The 18743-nt window shown below is 40.4% G+C and overlaps 1 protein-coding gene across 1 annotated transcript; it reads right to left on the reverse strand.

Annotated features, from left to right (window-relative positions):
• Positions 1-845: 845 nt before the first annotated feature.
• LOC110695451 (nucleoplasmin-like protein ANO39) lies at positions 846-1277 on the reverse strand. The gene has a single exon (XM_021872680.1). It carries the CDS (start codon positions 1275-1277, stop codon positions 846-848), a length of 432 nt encoding a protein of 143 aa, XP_021728372.1.
• Positions 1278-18743: the final 17466 nt, after the last annotated feature.

Raw genomic sequence — 18743 nt, forward strand, 5'->3', positions numbered from 1 at the left:
TCTAAGGAACAGAGCTGGCAGATATCCTCCTGCTCTTCCTTACAGGCTGTTCAGACACCTCTTTCTCTTTTCTCTTCCCTGTCACCTTTTCTCTCTTTTTCTCTCCCTTCTCTATTCTTTGAATTTTTCCTTTTACTACCTCCAAACTCAGTCCATCTAGTGTTTCCTCATTTAGCATATTCTCTAGCTTCTCATCAAGAGCACCATACCTACCCTTCAGAACCACTCCAGCATTTTCAAACACAGTTGACAAAATGGTTCCATAGCCCACTTTTGTCCTACTTAGAACAAAATGTGCTAAGTGTTGATGCATCAACGCAGGGAAATTAACTTTAATTTTCTTAGACAGACGGAAAATTACAGCCATATCCATCAAGCATGCCTCTCCCTTCTTTGCAGTTCTTGCAAAGATGGTTTTCTTAACTAAGTTGAACAACAACTTGTTCAACGAGTTCAAATCATTGTCACTCATGATCTTCTTCCCCCTTTGACCACCTAGGGCTTCAACAATGTCACCAGTTAAGTAATTTCCTACTTTGACTCTAGCTTTTCCCTTAATGTATGTTTCATACCCCTCATTCGGAGTTTTCAGAATTTTACCTAGGGTTTCAACATTTAATTCAATTTTTACACCAACGACTACACTAGAAATTACCCCTAATTTTGCTTGAAAATTTTGACAGAACTCGGTCATAGAAATTGGATACAAATAGTTTGCTGAAACTTTTGACAACAAGTATTCCCAGTCTTAGAACTTAATCAAATCAAGAAACTCTAGGAATCTTGCTTTCCTACACCAATCTAGATCAATTCGATGTCCTACAACATACCTTCCTGCCTGTGACTCAAGTTACCTCCTCTTCTTCATCTTCCTTTTCTGATTCTTCCTTCTCTGAAATGTTGGGATCTTCTTTGTCTTCCTCTCCCTCATTCATCTCTCCTCTTTCTTCGTCATCTTCTTTGGTCTCTTCTGAATGTTTCTCTTGAGCAAACTCGTCAACTTCTTCAATTTGATCCTCAAGAGACTTCTCTCTTTGTTTCTTTTCTTTCCACTCCTTCAGCCTTTGAATGACACTTGAAACATATGACTCTTCTTGACCACTCTTACTTTCCACTTCTTTAGGTTTTGGAGATGAGGTTTTAGGATTCTCAGGGGTTTTGGTTGAAGTTGAAGAAGGTTTGTAGTTCCCCATGGCTAAAGGAGATGTTTCCTCTTGAATGGTGTTTTCGAAGCTTTGAGCGTTTTCTGATGAGACGATTTCAGCAATGATGACCATTGTTGTTCTAGAGATGGTTTTAAAATTCAAGAGGATTTTTACTGGAAAGGGGTTAATTGATTTGACAGTCAGGTGAAACAGGTAGGCAAAATTAGCTTTTATAATTAATAAAGAGGTGTGAGGGATTTTAAAAGATTTCACTATTCAGTCATTAATTGAATAGATTCAATTAATATTTCCAATTTTAAATTCATAGGATGAATTTGCCAAAATACTTATCTTTCCAATTTCATTTACTTTAAAAGAAACTTTCTATAAATACACAATTGGAACACGCTTTTTACATATGTGTAATTGTAGACACCCATTTGTGTCTCCCCAAAACCAAACCCAGTGATGAGTACCTTTCACGTCGAATCATAATCGAAAGAAACGAAAGTGTGGAAAGGTTTAGCGTTGCGGAAAGTTTTATTTTCTTTTATTTTCTTTTCTCTTCTCTCTGTTTTTGAAAACTTTATTTTAAGAAAACAGCCAATCCAGTTTGGTTGGTCCATGATATGGTTCCAATAGTGGTTTAGTTGGATGGGGCTTGCAAAGACCTTTCTAACGATATATTATAAACCCAATTCCGTTGAATATTGAGGAAGTTATGGCCAATTTACTAAACTGGGCCCGGTTTGAGTTTTAAGTACGGCCCAATGATCTAGGGGAGGGCCTAATATGATTTATCATTCCTAATGTAATTAGGAATGGTTTTGGTCTTCTAGAACATTCTAGAAGGTTCTTATCATTCTTAATTCAATTAGGATTCTTTAGAGTTTTAATTAGATCAAATAGCATTTTCGACTGAAATTATATTATTTTATCTTCCAGTACGGGAATTTTATCAGAATTTCGAAAACGCGTTAAAAGCCGGTTTGGCGTCCAACCCCAGGCCTTGGCGCCTAGAACCAGGATTGGCGCCAGACGCCAGCCATTGGCGCCTGGCGCTAGCCACTGGTCCTGGCGCCAATGAGCCAGGGCTGGCGCCAAGGTGGTTTTGTGGTCTACAGACTCTGTATTGATAAATTATTTTTTTTTTGGCTGATATTCTCTATAAATATCGTATCAAAACTCTGTTTTCATGGACGGATTGTCAACACGAATACACCAACTATCTACATTTATTAATCAATTCTCATCAATTCTCTTCATTCATCATCTTTCGTTCATCAATTTTTAATAACATTGATTCTTTAGTATTCTTTTCTACTTTGCTTTTTAATACAAAATTCCGCATTCACAAGATCTTGATACACCTAGCCATATTCGAAGTTTCCTTCGCCCTAGACGTGAAAGGTTTTAATTTCTGAGGGTTTGGTCCCAAATCTCTCTTTCAATTATTTTAATTTAATTGTTTTGATTATTATTTTCCTTGAAGTTACTAACGTGTGTATTTTGTAATTAGAAAGAGGTATGAGGCATCCAAGTAAGTACTTTATTGATTTATTGATTTTATGATGTAGACATCATGTTTATATTGTTATTATGATATTCCAAGTATCATGTCTAGGGTATCTTTAATATCAAGTATGATTAAAAGTATGATGCTTCCTATATTCTCCCTAACATTTATGATTATTATTATTAATTATCATGATTATTTATTATGTTGCTTGACACATATTATATATTGTTATTGCTTGATCACCTTTTATTGCGGGTTAAAGGGAATTGGTATTTGCAATCACGCTTAATAAGATAATTAATAATCTTATTAGGGTTAATATGATTATAATTCAAGTGATCGCCAATAATAGTTTATTTGTGCATTAAATTCAACCAACATAGATTAAACAGGTTTAGGGTTAATCCTATTGATTGTATGTTAGTCAGAAAGCGCACATGAATACGAGCAGAATAAAGTAGAGGCCTATTATTAGGGCAGGTTCAATCTCTTTTAGATTGGATTTGTACCTTCATCCCCGAACCCTTATTTGGTTCATGACCTTATGGAGTTAACGATCTCTTGGATCGTTAAGGGGTGTAACCTTCACCTCGTGAACGGTTTACAAGTTCCTTAAAAACTTGTTGGCGACTCTTTTGCTCTATCTTCTTCCCTTTTGGACGCCACCGTACTTTAGTGTATGATCACAGTGGGGTTCGAGCTAGTGGGATTTTTAAGGCTTGAAATTATTCCCTACAGTAATGTACATATGTGTTCTACATATGGACATAACCCTCTGGGAATTCATGCTCTATCTACCCGATTGAACGCTCCTGGCAACAAAGGGTACATCTGAGATGTTGAATTCACCAAACCATGGAAGTGAGTTTTTTCTAAAAACTTGCGGTGTTCTATCCACACGCGTTAACCCTTCACGGTTAGGCTTCTACGCGGTGCATCTGAACAATTAACCATGGACCCTATTGTGGCGCTACAGCCCAGGTTTTGGCGCCAACCACCATATTGTGGCGTCAGTCCTGTCGCTTGGCCGACAGTTCGGATTATTTGTCGAGTCATCACCTAATGTCTAATTATTCAGTTTCCTGTTTAATTCGGTTAATTATGCTTAATTGAATCAATATTCGAGTTTAGGCACTAAGTCCCATGGTCTTACACAAGAGTCCAAGCATGTCACTTACACTCAACACACACACCATTACACATGTCTTGACCATGATTAAGGGAGTCTTGTGTGCGCGCGTTATTTTTCGTCATTTTTTTTAGGGGGGTAAGTCGGATATTAATCCTCCAATAAATAGTACTTAAGTTCCCTAAACACATGTACATTATCGCTCCCTAAAAATATGCATACTTTTTTTTTTAAACAAAAGCCATAAAGTCAAAATGATTCGAGTCAAGTAATTAAAACGCAAACTGGCTTAATCTACAGCGCGTGGTCAAGAAAGGAAGGGCGATTAATCAAAGATAACCTCTTCGTACAAGTCCAACTTTTTGACAAACCTATAGCTCGCAAGAGGAAAGCAAGAGTTATAATGGCAACTCAGGAAGAAGTTAACGATCTCAAGAACCAACTGGCTATTGTAACTGAGACACTAAAGCTTCTCGCACTTAAGATCGAAGATCCTGCGAAGCAACAACAGATGGACCTTATGCAAGAAAGCCTAAGCAAGTTGTCCAGCGACTACAAGTTTCAAGAACTCACATCCCAAGGGGTCTCGGTGGATAAGGACCTTCTTCCGCAGAAGTTCAGTGCCAACGACATCCCAAAGTTTAGGGCAATCGACAACCCCTACTTCCATCTAAGAGCATTTGAAACAATAATAAGTATCAAGGGTATCGATAAGAAAATTTTCCCTTCTTTGTTTTCGCTATCTCTCAAGACCGTTTGCCAACAATGGTTCTTTTCTCTTGAAAAAGAAAAGACCTCTACCTGGGAATCCATAGCAAACGCTTTCGTCAATAGGTACAAGTGCGACGTTCAAGTCGAAACTGACCATAGAGAACTTGAAATTCTCAAGCAGAAGGAGAATGAAAGCTTCACATCTTTCTTTAACAAGTGGAGAGAAACTTCAGCTAAAATGATTCTCGATTTGGTCGGCTAAATGCAAAAGGTCTTATAACTCCCATTGGACCATTTGGAGATCCACCAATCGAGAAGAGGTCGCCTAATTGGAACCCCAATGCACATTGCAAGTATCATCAAGGTAGGGGCCATTCTACTGAAAGATGTTGGAAACTTAAGGAAGCTATCCAAGACCTGATTGACAGTAATAAGCTGTCGTTGCCTCCTGCCAGTAAGAAACCGAGTATTGACAATGCACCTCTAGCTCACACATTGGTTATCTCCGATGAAGAAAGCGAAGTTGACCCCTCATCTCTCATTAAGCCTGTCAAAGTGACCAAAGAAGAAGAAGAAGAAGAGATCTTTTTCGATGTCGAGGATAATCCTCCAGAACTAGCAAATGAGGTAGAGATACGAATACTCACACTATATCTGAGGGAGACATCACAACTGTTACATGAAACTCTTAAAATTCTGAATGAACTTCGCATGGAATATGATCAAGAACCTAAGAGAGAATTCACACCAGTAAAAACGACTTATGAGGCAAAACACTTTCCCTTACAAGTCACCGAAAGACCCAAGAAGAGCAATAAAATTTATACTCCAATTGGGATCCCGTATGCACAAATGTTTAAAATGCTCTCCGAGAGTGGCAAAGTCAAACCTCTCGCACCGAGACCATTTGAATCATTAAAAAGAACAGATAGATATTACTGTCAATAGCATCAGTCAGGAAGACACACCATAGAAAACTGCTTCAAATTCAAGGATTTGGTGCAGAAAATGATTAATAGAAAGGAATTAGTCCGAATTCAACAAGAAGAGGATATAAATGTTAATGGAGTATGGGACAGTGATGAAGAAGATGTCTATCTAAAAGACATATTAGGACCTTCACCTTCCATATCATACATCATGGACGACATTTGGGCTGAAGAAGATTCATCAATAGACGTCCTCACAAGATCCGGGAGAATATAACATCCTGTTTCAACACAACCCATGCCTACCGTACAACAAGCTCCCATACCTATCATCGAAGACAATGACATTGTTAAACAATTCAAGAATACAAAAGTTGAGATGAATGTATGGAAGCTTCTAGCAACATCTCGAGAACATAGGTTGGCTGTGATGAATGCCTTGGATAAAATCGGGATAGATTCTAACACCACTCCTGAGGGACTAGCTAACTTCCTCACAAGTGATCTCCCTAGTCCAATTAATCTAATCACCTTCTTTGATAAAGATTTACCCCCGGAGGGTGACAAGCACTACAAAGCGTTAAACCACACAGTAGTCTGCAAAAGAATGAATGTTCCCATGACGCTTGTAGACAATGGATCGGCTATTAACGTCTGTCCACTTAGGACTGCGAGGATGCTCGGCATAAAGAATGAGGATTTAACTCCGTCCACACAAGGAATAAGAGCTTACGATAATACTCGACGTCAAGCTCTTGGCAAAATAACCCTAAATGTGACGGCAGGAGAAATAGAACATGCTACTACTTTTCAAGTGGTAGACATCAAAGCCTCATTCAATTTGTTGTTAGGACGCCCTTGGATCCATGACCTAAAGGTTGTCCCTTCATCTCTCCACCAACAAGTGAAAGCTATAGTTGGAGGAATCCCCACCACCATTGATGCTTCGCCAATGAGGATCAAATCAATAGAGAATCCAATCATCAACGTGGAGCATGACGAAGATGATGAAGACCTATGGGGCTTTAACAAAGAAGTCTCCTTAATCCAAGAGGATGAAAAGACACCTCTTTGCCACGACCCCCATTCCAACATGATTATCAACACTATGCTGAAAAAACAAGGACACTTCCCTGGGATGACCTTAGGAAAGAAGAAGGGGATAGCAAAATTGATAGAGACACCTGGCCTCCCTAAACAGGATACTTTCGAACTTGGTTTTGAACCGACTCGAAAAGATCTCAAGCGAGCCCAGGACAAATTGAAAGCACGTAGGGACGCTCGCATTCAAAAGAAAGCAATTCCAATGGATCAGTACCCTCTTACGCTTAATGGTCATTTTATAAAAGAAGGAGAGGACTATCCATGCTATGAATTTCCCGAACCATTTGTTGTAAATGGCATACGACAACCAGGATTCGAGATTTTCTTGGATTGATATTTCACTAATGAAATCCCAACTCCCGTCCATAAGGAGAAAGCACCTCCATGCTTTGACTTTAACGTCATGGGAATACTGTTTGGGCGAGAAAAGAATGAGCCAATTTATGAGGAAGACAACTCCTCACTCATTCAAACGGTCCTACAAAGCGAAAACTTCGACCCCTCGAAGCTAATTACTCTAGCTGAAGGATTACTGCAAGGGGGGTGCAAGACTATCAAGGTGATTACTCCGAGTGGGAGGAAGATATCAATCACGACAGGACAAGGGCCAATGTTTGAAGAATCGTCAGGGTCAGAGTCAGAGTCTAAGTCAAAGTCTTTCCCTTTAGAATCTTCTAAGTCTTTAGTTATAACGCCTTCCCTTCCTATTTCTTCTCCTAGGATAGTTAGTGATCCAGTCCCTGAGGACATATCACTCTTTGATGTAATGATCTCAGAGTATAATAATATCGCTCATTCTCCTTACTTCTCGTGTTCCTCCCTAACCCAAGATGACGTACATTGCTTAGCTAACGATGAAAAAGATAAAGAATTTATTAAAGCAATGGAAACACTTGAAAAGAAAACACCAGTAATTGAAGAGACTGAAACAGTTGACATCTCAAATGATTCAACTCATAAAAGAGAAGTTAAAATCGGACTAACATTGAATAAACAAGAAAGAACCGATTTAATTAACTTGCTTAAAGAATTTATCGATGTATTTGCTTGGTCATATGAAGATATGCCAGGCATTAACAGAGAAATAGCTCAACACACTATACCGTTAATTCCATGAATGAAACCTGTAAAACAAAAGCTACGTCGAATGAAACCCGACGTAGCACTTAAAATAAAAGAAGAAGTTCAAAAACAAATAACTGCAGGTTTCATCAAGGTATCCAAATACCCCGAATGGGTCGCTAACGTCGTCCTAGTTCTAAAGAAAGATGGAAGGGTAAGGATGTGTGTCGACTATCGAGATCTAAATAAGGCAAGTCCAAAGGACGACTTCCCTTTGCCACACATCGATATTCTGGTAGACAACACAGCAAATCACGCGCTCCTCTCATTCATGGACGGATACGCAGGGTACAATCAGATTCTCATGGCGGAAGAAGACATGGGGAAGACAACTTTTATCACACCATGGGGCACTTACTGTTACACGGTAATGCCATTTGGGTTGAAAAACGTAGGTGCTACTTACCAACGTGCAGCAACTGCCTTGCTCCATGACATGATGCACAAAGAAGTCGGGGTATATGTAGAAGACATGATTGTGAAATCAAAAGACCGTCCAGGCCTTCAAGTAGCCTTAAGGAAATATTTCGAAAGGCTAAGAAAATACAATATGAGGTTAAATCCCTCAAAATGTGCTTTTGGAGTCACCTCAGGTAAGCTCTTGGGGTACGTCATAAGCTCTAGAGGAATAGAGATAGATCCAACCAAGATTAAAGCAATCATGTCAATGCCACCGCCCAAGACCGAGAAACAGATTCGAGGATTCATTGGCCGGTTACAATACATAAGTAGGTTCATATCAAAACTAACAACTATATGTGAACCAATCTTCAAAAAGCTCAAGAAGAATGTACCAGTAACATGGGATGACGAGTGTTAAAAATCCTTTGACCGGATCAAAGCCTATCTCGCAAATCCTCCCGTATTAGCGCCAGCACTTCCCGGAATACCTCTTAGGTTATATTTGACGGTTACCAAAGAGACAATGGGAGCCATGCTAGCACAAGAGGTAGAAAACAAAGAGAATGCAATCTATTACTTAAGTAAGAAGATGCTCGAATACGAAACACGCTATACACCACTCGAGAAATTGTGCCTCGCTCTAGTGTGGGCCACAACTAAGTTGAGACATTACATGTTGGTGCATACCGTTTTCGTGGTATCTCGATTGGATCCACTCAAATACTTGTTCGAGAAATCAACGTTCAATGGACGTATTTCAAGATGGATAGTCAACTAAGCCCAGTTCGATGTACGGTTTATGCCACAAAAAGCTATTAAAGGATCCGTGGTGTCAGACTTTCTGGCAGACTTTCCAATAGAAGACTCGACACCAATACAGGACAGTGAATTTCCAGATGAAAATTTGATGGTCACCGAAGATGATACTTGGACCTTGTATTTTGAAGGAGCCTCAAACTAAAAGGGATGTGGTGTCGGAGTGCTACTAGTATCACCTAAAGAAGAACACGTCCCAATCTCAATAAAGCTTGATTTCGACGTTACCAACAATGCTGCTGAATATGAAGCATGTGTGGTAGGCCTTGAAACAGCCCTGGCATTGGGAGTAAAGAAGTTAAGGATATTCAGAGATTCCTCTCTAATCATCAATCAAATATCTAAAAGTTTGAAAGTTAGGAGCGAAAGCCTAGCTCCTTACCAAACTTATCTGGAAACTCTTACCGATCAGTTAGAGAAGGTAGAATACACATATCTACCCAGAGAAGAAAATCAATTTGCTGATGCCTTGGCAAGATTAGCCTCAATGGTTAGGATTCCCACGGATATCGAGCAAATGCCTCTAACTATCGAAAAAAGGCACAAACCTGCATATATACAGGCTATAGAAGATGACGACCCAGTCCAAGACGAAGACGAAGAACGAAAAGAAGATCCATGGTACACAGACATTCTCAACTATGTCACCAATGGAGAATACCCTCCTCATGCTGACAAAAGAGCTAAGCGAGCCTTGAGACTTTTGGCTTCTCAATATGTACTCATACACAACGAACTACATAAAAAGTACCAAAAGGTCGAGCTCTCCTATGTGTAGGGAAAGTGGATGCACAAAGAATAATGAGAATGGTCCACGAAGGAATTTGTGGAACTCATATAAATGGCAAAATGTTAGTCTAGAAAATAATGCGAGAAGGGTATTATTGGACTACCATGAATAGGGACTGCCATCAATATGTGAAAAGATGCCCTAAGTGTCAAATTTATGCCAACTTACAGCACGTTCCTCCATCTTTGCTCTACACCTACACCTCACCATGGCCATTCTCTACATGGGGAATTGACATAATTGACAAGATCGCTCCTCCAGGGACAGGAGGCCATGAATTTATTCTAGTAGCGATAGATTACTTTACGAAGTGGGTTGAAGCACAATCATATGCTAAACTCACCGCAAAACATGTAGCACTTTTTATCGAGAGAAATATCATTTGTCGATATGGAGTCCCACATGAAATGATAAGTGACAATGGAACTCACTTTCAAGCCGAATGTGAAGAATTGCTACATAAATATGGTATCCAACATCATCATTCGTCCCCTTATAGACCTCAAGCAAACGGAGCAGTCGAGGCAGCTAATAAAAATTTAAAGACTATCATCGAGAAAATGACAGAAAATTACAAGGATTGGCCTGACAAGCTTCACTTTGCATTGTGGGGTTATCGCACGTCAATCCGTACGTCAACAGGAAATACACCATTTTCTTTGGTATATGGAATGGATGTCGTACAACCTGTCGAACTAGAAATACCATCTCTACGTATTGCACTAGAGAGTAAACTCGATGAAGTCGAATGGGCTAGGGAACGATATGAAGAATTGATCCTACTCGACAAAAAACAACTAGAAGCTCTACATCACACTCAGTGTTACCAAACTCGTATGGCTAGACATTTTAATAAGAAGGTCAAGACAAGAAATATCAAAGTAGGAGATTTGGTATTAAAGGCACTAAGGAAAAATGTTTTAGATCCAAGGGGAAAGTTTAGACCTAATTGGTCTGGCCCCTACATTGTCAAAACAATCCTGTCAGGTGGTGCAGCAAAATTAACTGATATGGATGGCAATGAATTCTCAAACATGACCAATCTTGACCAACTTAAAAAATACTACCCATAATTACTTGAATAGGACACTCAAGAGAGCTACGTTCGGCCTGATTCCTTAAGAAAGGATACGTAGGCAACCCATTATGGGTGCGGCCACTTTACTTTTCGACATCTCCGCGTTCCAGAATTAACAAAAAGACAACAACAGTCGGAAAAGCAACTGGCGTCACAGAACAGAGCCTGGCGCCAGCAAAAAGCCATTAGCGCCAGACGACGGTATTAGCACCTGGCGCCAGACTTCAATACTGGTGCCAATTCGCAATTATTGACGCCAATTCAGTTATAAAATCTGGGCGAATTTCGGTGTTTTTTCGGAAAATTTTCGACTTCCGTACTCGAAGAATTTCTGGAAAATCAACTTTTTCGGTTTTTTCATTGCTTTAATAAAATAAATTTAAAGTAACAATTTAATTGAAAGCTGAAATTTCATTAATGAAATAAAATTACATTGTTAATGGAATTTAAATAAGGCTGAAATTAATTAACTTTAAATAAAAACTAAGAATCTAATAAATCTAAAGCTAAGCAATGTTCTAGTCTTTCTTCTCCTTCTTTGCTCTTTTCCAATTCTTTTCCGCCTCCTCCTCTTCATCCATTACTTTAGCCAGTAGGCATCCTTTAGAGGACCTACATTCAATCTTAGAATAGATTGTTTCTCCTTCAGCTAGCACCCCATGCTTCTTTTCCACCCAAGCCTTCTTGTCTATAACTTTCCTTTTCCCTTTATCTTTAGTAGTATTCTTCTTCGTAGGCATTATAGGTGTCTTGAACTCAATTCTTGCACCTAAGCGTTCCTTGGTCGGTGTCACCCTGTCACCTAGACGATTCTTCACATCAGTTCTACCCTGATCAATTGAAGACTTCTTCAGCAACCACTTCTTTACATCATTGGGCAAAGAAGGGGGGACCTTTTGGGTAATCACTTCCCATAAAGGTCTAGCACTCCAGTACATGTCAAATTTATCTACTTCTTGAGATATGGGATACTCATAGGGAGGACGAAGATCCCCGAAAGGAATATTTTGAAGCAAGCCATATTGTCTCTTTACTCTGCAGGGATAATAATATGTCATGAGAGACAAGCTTGGAAGACGGCAGAAAGGTTGCTTGTTAACACCAACCATCCTTTTTATTTTCCACCATGGGATGACCCACTTGATAGAAAAGTCACGTGATTCAATGACTTTCTTCCACCCATGGCGCCCAATTTTAGGGATGCGCTTCTTTCTTCTTACAAAGCAAGTGGGCGTATAACTTTCAATGTCGTCCGGAGGGCTAATTAATCCTAGCCTTTCCATTAGCCACATCTGAAAAAAAAAATAAAAATTCAATGCAAATAAATCAATATTACAATACAAAATTATATTTTTTAATTTCTGCAATTAAAAAATATTATTTTTTCTACCTGTAATAAAATTGGAGAACCGCGAAGGGGTGCTTTTGGGTCCCTTTTCAACTCATCTAGACTAATCATAGTCTCTCCAACTATTAAAGGCATCGGATTTCTCCCTGATTCAATTTGTTCTAGCACAGTGGTTATAATTGATTGACCCTCATTAATTTTACCACTACTAAGACAATATTTATTAAGCATGCAGAATAAGAACGCCCTTCTTCTATATATGTGAAAAGATTCAGAAAGCGGTTTATCAAAATAATAGCGTGCGAATTCTTTTAAGTTCACCACGTTGCCATTCACTATCCTTGATAAATCCCTTTCTTTCAAGTTAAAGAAGCGCTCAAAATCCTTATATTAATATGCATCTACTCTAGGGATCACTACAAGGTCTATTGCAGGGAAGCCTAAAATAGCACCAAATTCCTCTGGCAAAGGGCTAATTTCATCATACCCTATTCTAAAACAATGTGTGTCAATGTTCCAATATTCTAAAGCGATATGAATGAAGTCTATGTCTAGATCTACCCCTTTAATGCCATATATTCCCCCCAAGTGAAAAAAATCCAATTCTTTTCTTTCTCTATCATTGAGAGATCGACACCATTCATGAGAATATTGGGTGAAGGTTTTAGTGGCTAGAGACATGATTATTTTTTTTTCTAAAGAGAAGAATAATTTATTCGCTGGAATAATGTGAATAATCGGCTGAGCAGGGGCTATTTATGCACAAATTGCGAGGAATACGTAGTCAGCGTCAATTGGCGTCACACACCCGAAATTGGCGCCACACAACGGCTCTTGGCGTCACACGCTAACAATAGCGCCTGGCGCCAGCTGACGCCAAGTCAGCAGGACAGCCGCGCGTGCTCAGTTTGCGTTTTGATATTAACTCGGAGTCGGTTAATGACTTTATGGCCCCGTTTTAATTTCTTCTAAATATCTTTCTATCCTTTTAAATATAGCAATTATGTTTAGTTAATTTTTTATTCTTTTTTTATTTTATATTAAAATTCAAAAATCAGCCTTTCTCTCCGTTTTATTTTCCCTTTTTATTTTTTCCTTTTGGGGGAGAGAGTCGGATAATACCCTCCATCAATAATAAAAATGACGGAATTTTTGCGCAAAATTGCTATCACCTTTGCACACACTAACATACACTAACATAATAATAATACATAATAATAGATTTACAGAATAGAGTGTCTAAATAACAAGTCAAAGGCAAAGTTCTACAAAAAGTCAAAATAAAATACATATACAGAAATAAACTACGGCGCCGGAGGATGTAGGCCCATCATGCCATAAAACTGCGCCATCTGAGGAGTCACCTCTCCACCAGCTTCAGCACCAGTTCCAGTCTCCGTAGGAGGAGGGAAACTCAAAACAGGACCGCTACAGCCAAGGCCAACCTGAGGCTGAGACCGCGGAGGCTGCTGCGATGACGAGCCAACCTCGTACATCCCACCACCTCTGAAAGCCGAGGTAGCCTCTCCTAACGGTGCAACAGGAACTTCCTCAGAAGAAGACCCTACGCCCTCAGCAACGTCGGTTCGAGCAGCCTCGGAACGACCACCTCTACCTCCTGACGAAGTGAAACGACGTCTCGAGCTAGACCTCGCCGGCTCTCTTCGCCCCTCAGGCCTCGTACGGGTGTGAGAAGCAATCGGCTGACCCTGCAAAAGAAATAAATCAGAAACAAGGTGAAAACTGAAGCATAGTGCAGAAACAATAAGTAAAGAAAAGGTACCTCTCGGACAACGTCGTCTCGACGACAGGTAGCCGCGTTCCTCATCCGGGCGAGTTGGCTCCGGAAGGCATCAATGCATCGTGCCATAGCCGAAACCACCTCGCGTGAGAACTGTCAAGGAAAGTTAAGTCAGTAAAAATGCACGATAACTGAATACAAGATTCTGAATTAGAGCTAGACTTACCCTGGTCTGGTGACGAGGAATCGACCGCTCCACGAAGCGCTCGCCCTCAGGAGCCGGAGAAATCATCTCCTCGATCGGCCCGTACATCCCCTGGTAGTGGATGGACATACGAGGTGGCACAAACTCAGTGGGACCATCATGATAAAACAGAAAAGAAATCAGTAAGGTGTTACTTGGGGGCTACTCAGTGAAAAACAAAAAGTTAAGAATCTTACCCTCACATCCTCGGCCGACACGGGGGCTGGAGCTAACAAAGGAAGCAGCTCCTCGGCATAACCCCGCCCAAGGATCACATGGGACCGCCAAAGAGAACCAGGCTCCTCAGCCATGCTCGACAACTCTCTCTCGTCGAACATGTGGCGTGGTGGAGGAGCAGGAACGACAAAGGCATCGAAAGAGTGTTGTCTAGCAACTCTCTCTCCTAAGTACGCAACCGCTCCGTAGGTCCCCAGAAAGTAACGGCGCTCAGCAGAGTACTGTGCAGCTAATCCAGGGACTGTCCAACCACCCCATGGCCGGTATACTACCTCAGGTCCCTATAAAAATACCACTCGGGTAAGAACATGTATAAAACGTCACAGGAGAGCAAGATAAGCACCAAAAATCGTACCGAGATGATCCGACTCCGGACACGTGCAGTAGACAGGTCCACATGGTGGCCGCCCCAAGAGGCGCTCACTGGATACCCCCTCGGCGATGGTCTCGCCGGCGCAATGGAAGGAAAGTACTCATAGAACCAGATCTACAAAAAACCTAAAGCGTGAGTAAATGCTGCCTAAACATATAGGGCTAAACTTTATAGGGAATAATGTTTACCTCTACAACTTTCCAGAAAGCAGACAAAGCGACATTTGTCCTAAGAGACCGGTGGCGACACGAGTCCCTCAGTGCGCGAACGAAGTCAGTATAGGCCAAGCTGGCCCAGTCATAAGTCTCGATCCGCCGGAGATCGCGAACAGCAGGGAGATAGTAAAGCAACGCCCTACTACCCCTATTAGGGGAGAATGTCCCTGACAACAACATCAGCACAAAGATGCGCACCCGCTGCTCTCGGGTGGTCGCATCGTCATCAAGAGCTGCTGCCAGCGTCGAGCGGCGAATCCCTCTAGCACTAAACTGAGTCGTCTCGACCTCAACTCGAGCCCGGACAGTAATCGGCCCAAGTAGTTCCTCGACCTCTGGAGAAAAGACGTCGATATCGCCGTCAAATGGCAGCGGCACAGAAGAGAACTCCAGTCCTGTGATGAGACTAAAGTCTGTAGGAGTGACCATCATCTCACCCCATAGAAAATGAAAGGTGTTGGTGGTGTCCCAAAAGAACTCCACCAGAGCGCGTACTACGTGGTGACCCCCACTTGAGGCAACCATAGCCTCGGAGGTCTAAAACAGGGCAACCAATCCGCAAGACTCCCATAGGAGTCTCGTCTCTCGATCTCTGGTGATATGCATCCTATACAAATCGCCTAGGCCATCGCAGCCAGAGCCGTGATGTCGTGTCCTTCCAGGCTCGGTTCCCCGTCTCACCCTCTCAGAAATGTGGTGGACAGAGGCAAAGAACAAGGTCTGCTCATCCCACTCTGGGAACTAACCAAGCAAAGTGGAAGGTGTAGTGTTTCGGAACAGCCGCATGATACTATGTTCGCAAAAACAGAGTACATAGTACTAAAACAGAGCACAACTTCAAATTGAGCATGACAGCATTTTTTCAAGCAATCAAACAATTTCTTGCAACACTATAGTGTTTATTGTGACAAATTGAACAAGAATTGCTAGCAAAAACATCAAGAACGAGCCACATTGTTTTTCACGACCTTAGGAGGTCCAACAATGGCGGATTGCTCATTTCTTCGACAAATTGAGTCAAACAAGTCTCAAATTACTCCCAAAGCAATATACAAACATAAACAAGCAATTTCATGGCATAAAACTTGATAAACAAAGCAAATTGAGCATTATAAGTTTCGAATTCTCATGAAATTCGTGAATGAATATGCCAAAAATTCATAAAAACCGGTGTGAGTTGGAAGGAAACTTACATAGATCGGGAATATGGATGAAAAGAGCTTTGATTTGCAACAAATTTGAGCGAATTCGGTTGAGAAACGAATGAGCAACGATCAATTGATGTTCCGACTTCTTTCGAGCAGTGTTCGCAACAAACCAGAGCACGAAATGAACTGAAAACGGGAATTTAAAGTGATTCCCGTGCTGGCGCCAGTCCCTAGGCATTGACGTCACATTTTTTGCTTGGCGCCAGACGCCAATTTCAGCGCATGGCGCTAATGCCATAAAACTGGCGCTGATTGATTTTCAGCGACGCCAAAGCAGCCAGCCACCTGTTGGGGTTGTGCTAGTCTTCTGCAATATATTTCGGGTTCCTTGGTACGCCAGTTAGCCCCTCTAAGCAACTTGACATGATTACGTAATCGGCTTGATTACATAAAGTGATCGACCTAATGAAAAGATCGTCTCACTAAGCTTAAAGCGCCTAAGCATTAGCTCATTAGCAAAAGGCACCGACATACAGGTTCATTAGCAAAAGGCACCGACATACAGGTTCATTAGCAAAAGGCACCGACATACAAGTTCAAGAGCAAAGAGCGCCGACGTACAGGCATAGCAAAATAAGCAAAGTTCAGGCGAACTTTTAAAGATCGACGGGCGTGGATCTTCGGTATTTTCCTTTGGGAGATTATCGCATCAAATGAGGATGACTTCAAGAGAAGATGTCTTCGGCATCATTCCCTAGCTTGCGGAAAGTTGTCACAAACAACTGAAGGTAATTTCGGGCGAAATTATCTTCGATCATAGATCCTGAGGCATGGAACGTGATCATAATGCGGATGAGAATTATTTCAAGAGAAATAATTTTCGATGATATTCCCTTGGACGTGGAATATTATCATTACGGAGAAGGTAGTTTCAGGCGAAGCAATCTTCTAATTTGTAGCATTTACAAGGCGTAGCGGTTTTCAAGCGGGATGACATTCTCTAGCTTGCAGGAGGTCATCAAAACAGATCGGTTACTTTCAGAGACGTTTGCTCGACGGTGCAAGATACGCGTTTCTTAACTCTTTTATCTGTTTAACTAATGCTATTTTTGCAGGTATCGGCGTTACAAGATTGATTTAGGATCGCAGAACGTTCTGAATCATTCTCCGTCCCTATCGTTACTTTGACTTTCATTTTTCGAAACTTGCGTTTCTCCAAACTCGGTCAAAGTGGGGGCTTCTGTAGACACCCATTTGTGTCTCCCCAAAACCAAACCCAGTGATGAGTACCTTTCACGTCGAATCATAATCGAAAGAAACGAAAGTGTGGAAAGGTTTAGCGTTGCGGAAAGTTTTATTTTCTTTTATTTTCTTTTCTCTTCTCTCTGTTTTTGAAAACTTTATTTTATGAAAACAGCCAATCCAGTTTGGTTGGTCCATGATATGGTTCCAATAGTGGTTTAGTTGGATGGGGCTTGCAAAGACCTTTCTAACGATATATTATAAGCCCAATTCCGTTGAATATTGAGGAAGTTATGGCCAATTTACTAAACTGGGCCCGGTTTGAGTTTTAAGTACGGCCCAATGATCTAGGGGAGGGCCTAATATGATTTATCATTCCTAATGTAATTAGGAATGGTTTTGGTCTTCTAGAACATTCTAGAAGGTTCTTATCATTCTTAATTCAATTAGGATTCTTTAGAGTTTTAATTAGATCAAATAGCATTTTCGACTGAAATTATATTATTTTATCTTCCAGTACGGGAATTTTATCAGAATTTCGAAAACGCGTTAAAAGCCGGTTTGGCGTCCAACCCCAGGCCTTGGCGCCTAGAACCAGGATTGGCGCCAGACGCCAGCCATTGGCGCCTGGCGCTAGCCACTGGTCCTGGCGCCAATGAGCCAGGGCTGGCGCCAAGGTGGTTTTGTGGTCTACAGACTCTGTATTGATAAATTATTTTTTTTTTGGCTGATATTCTCTATAAATATCGTATCAAAACTCCGTTTTCATGGACGGATTGTCAACACGAATACACCAACTATCTACATTTATTAATCAATTCTCATCAATTCTCTTCATTCATCATCTTTCGTTCATCAATTTTTAATAACATTGATTCTTTAGTATTCTTTTCTACTTTGCTTTTTAATACAAAATTCCGCATTCACAAGATCTTGATACACCTAGCCATATTCGAAGTTTCCTTCGCCCTAGACGTGAAAGGTTTTAATTTCTGAGGGTTTGGTCCCAAATCTCTCTTTCAATTATTTTAATTTAATTGTTTTGATTATTATTTTCCTTGAAGTTACTAACGTGTGTATTTTGTAATTAGAAAGAGGTATGAGGCATCTAAGTAATTACTTTATTGATTTATTGATTTTATGATGTAGACATCATGTTTATATTGTTATTATGATATTCCTAGTATCATGTCTAGGGTATCTTTAATATCAAGTATGATTAAAAGTATGATGCTTCCTATATTCTCCCTAATATTTATGATTATTATTATTAATTATCATGATTATTTATTATGTTGCTTGACACATATTATATATTGTTATTGCTCGATCACCTTTTATTGCAGGTTAAAGGGAATTGGTATTTGCAATCACGCTTAATAAGATAATTAATAATCTTATTAGGGTTAATATGATTATAATTCAAGTGATCGTCAATAATAGTTTATTT

Source organism: Chenopodium quinoa, unplaced genomic scaffold (genome assembly GCF_001683475.1).
Source record: "Chenopodium quinoa cultivar QQ74 unplaced genomic scaffold, ASM168347v1, whole genome shotgun sequence".
Classification (NCBI taxonomy): domain Eukaryota; kingdom Viridiplantae; phylum Streptophyta; class Magnoliopsida; order Caryophyllales; family Amaranthaceae; genus Chenopodium; species Chenopodium quinoa.